Source organism: Lactuca serriola, chromosome 2 (assembly GCF_051521515.1).
Source record: "Lactuca serriola cultivar US96UC23 chromosome 2, Lser_US96UC23_V15, whole genome shotgun sequence".
Lineage (NCBI taxonomy): Eukaryota > Viridiplantae > Streptophyta > Magnoliopsida > Asterales > Asteraceae > Lactuca > Lactuca serriola.
The window spans coordinates 187219354-187226608 of record NC_136409.1 but is presented as its reverse complement, the minus strand read 5'-3'; the positions used below and the strand labels follow the sequence as shown (position 1 = coordinate 187226608).

The window sequence follows — 7255 nt, the reverse complement described above, 5'->3', positions numbered from 1 at the left end:
TAAAAGCTTTTGAGGATGGGACGCTAAGGCGTCAAACACACCTTTTATCATCATATTGTAATTGGTTTTTGAAACATGTAAAACTTACAATAATGTAACTTTTTCAATTAAATTTATGATGGTTGTTCTGCTTTGGTCGCTATTATTCATTTTGTTATGATACAATACATGAAAGTCATCCACCCCAGACGTTTCCGCCATCCTGGTTTTGGGGCGTGACAGATTGGTATCAGAACATTGTTTATAATGAACTAAGTATATCAAACCACGTAAGATATACAACTATAAATACAATGGGATTAAAACTCTCTGACTAAACATTTTTCGTACGAGCTATACTTTTAAATTATAATGATATTTTTACAAGTATAAGTACATTCATACATACTAAAAAGGTGTCATAACAAACAATGCTACATAAGTAAAAAAGATAAGTTGAACACTACGAGTAAGCCAAATATAGTCTGATCAACTATATTTATCCAAGATGTGACTAGCATATGTCGGGGAATGGTCATAGTGAACGAGGAGTCTAAAACTTACCAACACTTCATATACAAATAATGCAATATACGTTTGAGAGCAGAGAGATGTGGCTCATGAGGGTCATGCATATACAAACATATTTACTAAACGACATAAGTAATACCAAGTCTAGTAAATGTGAGGTACTAAAGGGCACCTGCTAAGGTGTGGTACATAGTTGGATTAGCAACAGAAGGACCAATGCTGCCCAACTTGGTGGAGAGATTTTCCGAAGTGCGAGTTGGCTTGCAATTAAGCATGGAGGCTCGATCAAGAATGTCAAGAGAATATTTATGTTAAAAGAGAAATAGGCCAACATCGGTTATTGTGACATATATAGAGGTCATTGGAGCTATCGCATCGCATGAGAATGCACTTAGTATGAATATCCTTTATAGAAAACCAAAAGGATCAAACTCAATGAAAGCCATATTATCTAAAAAGAATATTCGGACAAAAATGAGTTTTTTTATGATATTAGGAGTAATCAAGACATTTTCAAGATTTAGAGTACGATAAGGATTTAGTAGTGGAAGAGTGGCATGACCTTGATTGGTTATGAGAATCGATGATCTGTCTCCAACTACGTTGCTCTAGTGTCCATTTACCAATTTGCATTTCCCTGGTCATTTAGCGACATAGTATTGAATATTTGTGGGAGTTAGTCTGTTGTTCAGAGGATGCTATAGACTGTTGAATTGTATTAAAAACCTGAGGAGCATGCTGAAGGGATGGGCTTGGTGCAGAAGGAACACAAAATTGATGAGAGTTCTATTGGGCAGAAGTCTGCCTCAGTCCAGTGAATTGTTGGGAAGTTGTTGATTGAGCTGGAGGATTAGGCAGGAGACCCAGTTGAGATGGAATCTGATACCACCCAAAGGCCCATCCAGAAGGCGCTGTGGGCGGCGCTGTTGTGGGCAATCTGTTGTTAAAAAGCATCTGCTGATGTTGTTTCCCTCCATAGGATTGTCCACCACCATGACTTCCTCCCCCACGACCACCCCTGTAATTTCGTTCACTCCGTCCAGCACGAAACCCTCTTCAATTGGTGTTTTGCTGTAAGGAGTCGGCAGTGAGAACGGTGAGTGATGATGTGTGATTGGAATGAGAAATAGAAGAGGACCGACTTTCTTCTTGAACAAGTTGTTGATCTTTAAGCACTAGCATGGATCGTGTTTCCCAAAACGATGAGACATGGCGCTGGTGTCGAAGGGTGGTGGCAATGTGGCGATATTTTGCAGAAAGTCCATTCAACATATAAGAGATAAGATTTATCTCAGAAACTTCTGCATCCATGTTCACAATTCAATCTGCTAGGTACTTGACACGATTGCAATAATCAACCATGGAGGAATCACCAACAGAAATATTCCGGAGCTCCTTGTCAAGCTGCATCACTTTGTTGTTCTTGTTATCACGTAATGCATTTTCAATAGTCACCCAAACTTCACATGCTGGAGTTTTCTTTTTGAATATGAGATGAAGAAGAGGTAAAGAAAGAGTAGCATAAATCAAAGATTTGACAATAGAATCATTACGTTGCCATGTAGGTGTTTTTGTGATGGGTATGGCGTTTTCAGTAGGTTTTTCTGCAAAAGAAGATGAAGGCAGAACCGGTGGTGTAAGATGATCTGCCACCCCATAACCAATGCAGTGAATCTCGAATAACAAACGCCATATGGCATAGTTCATTTGACCGAGTTTGAGAACAATTGGAAAAACATGTTTGATGTTTATTGTAAATGAAAGCTTTTCTGTGAGATTAGGAGTAGACACGATGACGATCGATCAAAGAAGATGATTAGAGAAGCAAGGATGCGACTAGGGTTAATTAGGAAGCAATATTTTTACCACTCTAATACCATGAAATCGATTATTTCCCCATAAAACATAATCTTCTATTAAGATTAGAAATACAATGGGGTTGTATTATATAAAGGCCTTAAATACCAATGGACTATCTAAAAATACAACATAAATACATACACTATGTAACATCCAAAAACTCAAGCCAATTTAAAACTTCTTTCAAACATCCAAAAGCCATTAGTTATTACAAAATGTTTTCAAAATAGTTTAATATCAGAGTATCCCAGAAATCATAAGTCCAAAACATGAGGATGTGTACGGTCACGCCTTCGCCTTCCCGCGGTCATCCGCTGAACCTGAAACAATAAACTGAAACTGTAAGCTCGAAGGCTTAGTGAGTTACCCCCAAAATACCCATAAACACAAATACACATACAATAAAAAAACACCATACAATGGGTCCAATCATCCATTGGGATGGAATACCCCAAGCCCTCAACCATCGGGTTGGAATGCCAACATACCGATACACTTCACATAACACATATACAACTAACAACATGTACTGGGTCCACAACTTTACAGACTGGATTACCCCTGGGGCCACAGTGTGAGTCTGGATTGCCTTCCAGGCCCACAACTCACATCTGGATTAACATCTAGCCAACATTACGAGTCTCCCTTGGCTCGTATCTGGAATGCTCTCGGGTTTGTTGGTTACCGCACGGAGCAGTTTCACCTCAACTCATCCCACATAATATGTCGACATATAACACAACTAATGAACATACATATAATCACACAATACTACAGGTAGTCCTACAGATCTACCTAACTGGCATAACAACTAGCATGCAGACAGTCAGACCAACTATAGGTCACTAAGCATAACCACATCCAATCTACCAGGATACCGATCTAACAGATCATACTAGCATATAACCATCCTATCTACCAGGATTCCGAACTAACATATTGTTGGATTAGTGTCTAAGTCCATAACTATTTTGGTATGTACTTGACCCGATGGTGCATGGTCCTTTTGGGTTGCCTTCACCAAAGCAACTTGATAGGATGAATTATGGAGAGAAAGGATTAAATATGATTTATTAATATATTATGAGAATAATATATTAAAGGAGAAATCATATTGTTTAATTAATATTAGTCAATAATTAATTAGTAATTAGTTTTGTGACTAAAAGAGATTAATTAAACTTAAGGGACTGGAATTGTAATTATAAGATAATTGTAATTTGGGCCATGGATTGCCTTTTATTATAAGGTGGACGAATTCTATGGGGGAAGCCCATATGAAATCGTCCAAGGCCTTAAGGAAAGGGCTCCATGGGTTGCTTAGGGCTTAAGCATCCAAATTAGGGTTTCCTTGTTAGATAACCCTAATTGCCTCCTATATAAAGAGATCCCTTATGACCAAAAACGTGGTGAACATCTCTTCTAGGGTTAGAACACGTTTTTGGGAAGCCTCCATCCTCTCTCCTCTTCATCCTCTTGCTTATGGTGTTTGTGAACCATTAGAGGAGTGACAATTGTGACTCTAAGCTTTCTAAAGTCAATACAAGGAGATTTGGGATTGTTATTGCTACATAACAATCAAGGTAATATCTTAAACCTATTCTCATGTTAATATGATTAATGGTATGCTAGAATTAGGGTTTATAGTCTTGGATAACTTGCATGTACAATAGAGAAACCTAGATCCGAGCATTAGGGTTTGTATGAGCACATAGGATGTTCTTAGGACAAAAACCCATCAGTGGTATCAGAGCCTAGATTGGTTTCTATTGTATTGATGCTTTGTATATTTAAAAAATTTGATTTTTGTGTTTCTGGGGGCTGAACTAGCCGAGTTCATGTTGAACTCGATGAGTCCATGCCTGACTCGACGAGTCGGCTGGTCAGTGAGAGGGAAAACCGGGATTTCTTACTGTTTTTGCTTGAGGATACTTGCCTTATCATATTAGATCAATATAAATCCGATTTTTTGATATATATGACTATATTCTTGATCTAATTGAAGATATTTATCAATTAATAAAATATTTGTTTCTTTATGTGATAATTGATTAATTATTTTGATTAAATTGATAAATTATTTTGCAAGAAATCATTAAATAAATCAAATATGGATAATTATGTGATTAAATGTTAATTTAGATTATTTGAACCTTGTGCTTTGAAAAGTTTCATATTTTCCCCTTTAGGTTTTATAGTTTAAATTTGAACCCAAAAAGTTTTGTTGTTTTGAAATTTAAATAGTTGAAACCCTAATGTTTTGAAAAAGGTTTCAAAACTTGCCCTCAAGTTTTGGAATTTAACTTTTGATTAATAGTTTAATTTTGATGTATATTTAAATTCTAAACCCTAATGTTTTGAAATGTTTCAAAACTTGCCCTCAAGTTTTGGAATTTAAAAGTTGATTAAAAGTTTAATTAGGAATGTTAAATTCTAAAACTCTAGTATTGTTTTGAAAAAGTTCAAATCACACCCTTATGGTTTTATTAATTAATTAAGGTGTATAATTAAAAGAGGTTTAATAAATCCATAAAAGTTTAGGTTAACAATTTAATTGAATTAAAAGTATAATTGTTAAATTAAACCACCTAGTATTTTAAAAGTGTAAAATACACTCTATACTATATATATTACATTAAAAGTCTAACATTATATATATGTATGAGTAAAAGTCAGTCTTACCGTTAGTAGGCCTCATTCACGAAGCTGGTCTGTAAGGGGTGTTTAAGGAAATTGCCTATAAAATGGCGATTGAAAGGGTATCCGCTCTTACCCACCGCACTCTTGACTAGTGGAGGGTCGTTAGCCGAACGGGTAGGATAGGACGAAACCTTCCATTATAAGTATAATGAATTATTAAAGTAACTAAATGTTTTCATAAAATTCCCAATCTTAGTTCTTAGGCAAAAGTGAACTAATGCAATTCCATGAAATTACACTTTGTGCCCTTGCGAAGACGTTAGTGGAGCGTGTGTGGTTTACCGACACACTAAATGGTTCTAAGAAAAGGTAGCAAAGGGTGACTCAATGTTTGTCATAGTTCGGTGGAGCGTGTGTGGTTTACAGGCACATCGAATAGGTGACTGTAACATCTGGGGGCACCATGTAGTTTGCATGGTTATTCACACCCGCTTTGTGAAAGTTCAATGAATCTCAAAGGATCTAGGAGTTTTCATAGATTTAAAACTTAAATTTCTTTTTCGTTTTTTGTGGTGGAAATTAGTGAATCGTCATTCACTTACCTTCAAATGTTCCGCAATTTGGGTTACGGCATCCCTCTCCCGAGTTGTAGAATATTATTTTGGGTCCTAGCCTTAGTATCTCATTTGGGTGATTTACTAAGAACTCAATCAATCAACTAACTTGAATTTGTTTTCTCCCGTTTTGTAGATGTCAAAGTTCGACAACTATGGTCTTCCCACATCCCGTGGAACAAGCTTTCCACATGAAGATGATATTCCACGATTCGATCGAGGAACAAGAAATCATACTTCACTTCCTCCACTTCCTCCAATTATTCTCCCTAACCCACAAGTTCAAAGGCTTGAAAAGTTCAAGATCACTCAAGCCCTTTTGGCAAGTAAACATAAAGAAGGAAAGCCGGTGTGTGCACACGTCCGAGGGATGAAGTCACACATTGATAGGTTAAGAATGCCAGGATCCGTTGTCTGTGAGCAAATGGCTGTTGATTGGGTTCTTCAGTCGCTTCCTAACTCATATAGTGAGTTCATAAGAGAGTACTATATGATGAACCGCGACATGACCCTTATAGATCTCACCTATATGCTTATTGCTGCTGAATCAGCAATGGTTTTGCGTAATAGAAAAGCAAAGTTGATTGGTGAATCTGCCTTCAAGACCTCTATGGATATAGACAATGGCAACGAAAGACTTGCTATGATCAAAAAGTTTGATCATAAGAGAAATGCAATGTCTGAAGTAGTTCCATGTCCTGTTCCAAAAGAGTATTTGCTTTTATTGCCAAAAGAAAGGGCATTGGAGACGAAGCTGCCCCATTTACCTAAGAGATCTAAGAGATGGGAGAGTCGAAACGTATGGCTCCAATATAGGTCAAATCCATTTACTAACTCTTTTAAGCTTCTATTCTAGATTCTTAATACATAATGTAATAAGATTACAATTGATGTTTTGTAGGATCAAAGAAAAGAAAGGAAGCTTAAGGGAAGAAGTGAGCAGAATCTAACCGTGAAGGAATGGATGTCGATCGCATTTCTCGAAGATTAGATTATTGAGCTACTACTTAGAGTTAGAATTAGATTGCTAAGAAAGATATATTAGCATAGTTTTTCAATGAATTGCATTGTAAGGACAAATTTTTCCGCAATAAAATAAATTTTGATTTTATATTATTTATTTATCCTTGCAATGGCGTATATGAAAAATTCATGTTTGAATGTTTCTATTAATAGCAATAATGGATTTGGTTCTTATTATAAGTCGAGAGTTTACCAAATTGGGAGAGTTTCTCATCGCCCAAGTTTCAATTGGACAGAAACTTGGAATCATGCAACTTGGTTGCACGATGAATGAGAAATTTCATATTTGGAAATTAGACTAATTCATTGACAAAGTATCAAGTGAAGGACTAGGAGATCGAGTACACAAAGTTGCGTGTTGATCAAAGTTCACCATAAGAGTAACAAAGATATTTGTCATGACTTACTAAAGGTTTAGTAAATATGATTATACTTACAAGATTAAGTGTAATTATGAATTGATTGAAAAGGTTTAAATCAATAGCAGAACGAATAAGAAGAATCAAGTAGGCAGAAAGATAAAAGTTTCTCCATTATAAGAAGAAGGGAGAGTAGCTTTTATGCTTTATGATAGGTCTTAATGATTAAGAACCATATCTCAATTAATC

The 7255-nt window shown here is 36.2% G+C and overlaps 1 protein-coding gene across 1 annotated transcript; it reads right to left on the bottom strand.

Annotated features, from left to right (window-relative positions):
• Positions 1-1830: 1830 nt before the first annotated feature.
• On the bottom strand, positions 1831-2217 carry LOC145089861 (uncharacterized). Its single transcript, XM_079028251.1, has one exon. The coding sequence runs from the start codon at positions 2215-2217 to the stop codon at positions 1831-1833; it is 387 nt and encodes a 128-aa protein (XP_078884377.1).
• Positions 2218-7255: the final 5038 nt, after the last annotated feature.

Coding starts and splice junctions, on each gene's coding strand:
- LOC145089861 (XM_079028251.1), bottom strand. CDS start 2,217: ATGAACTATGCCATATGGCGTTTGTTATTCGAGATTCACTGCATTGGT.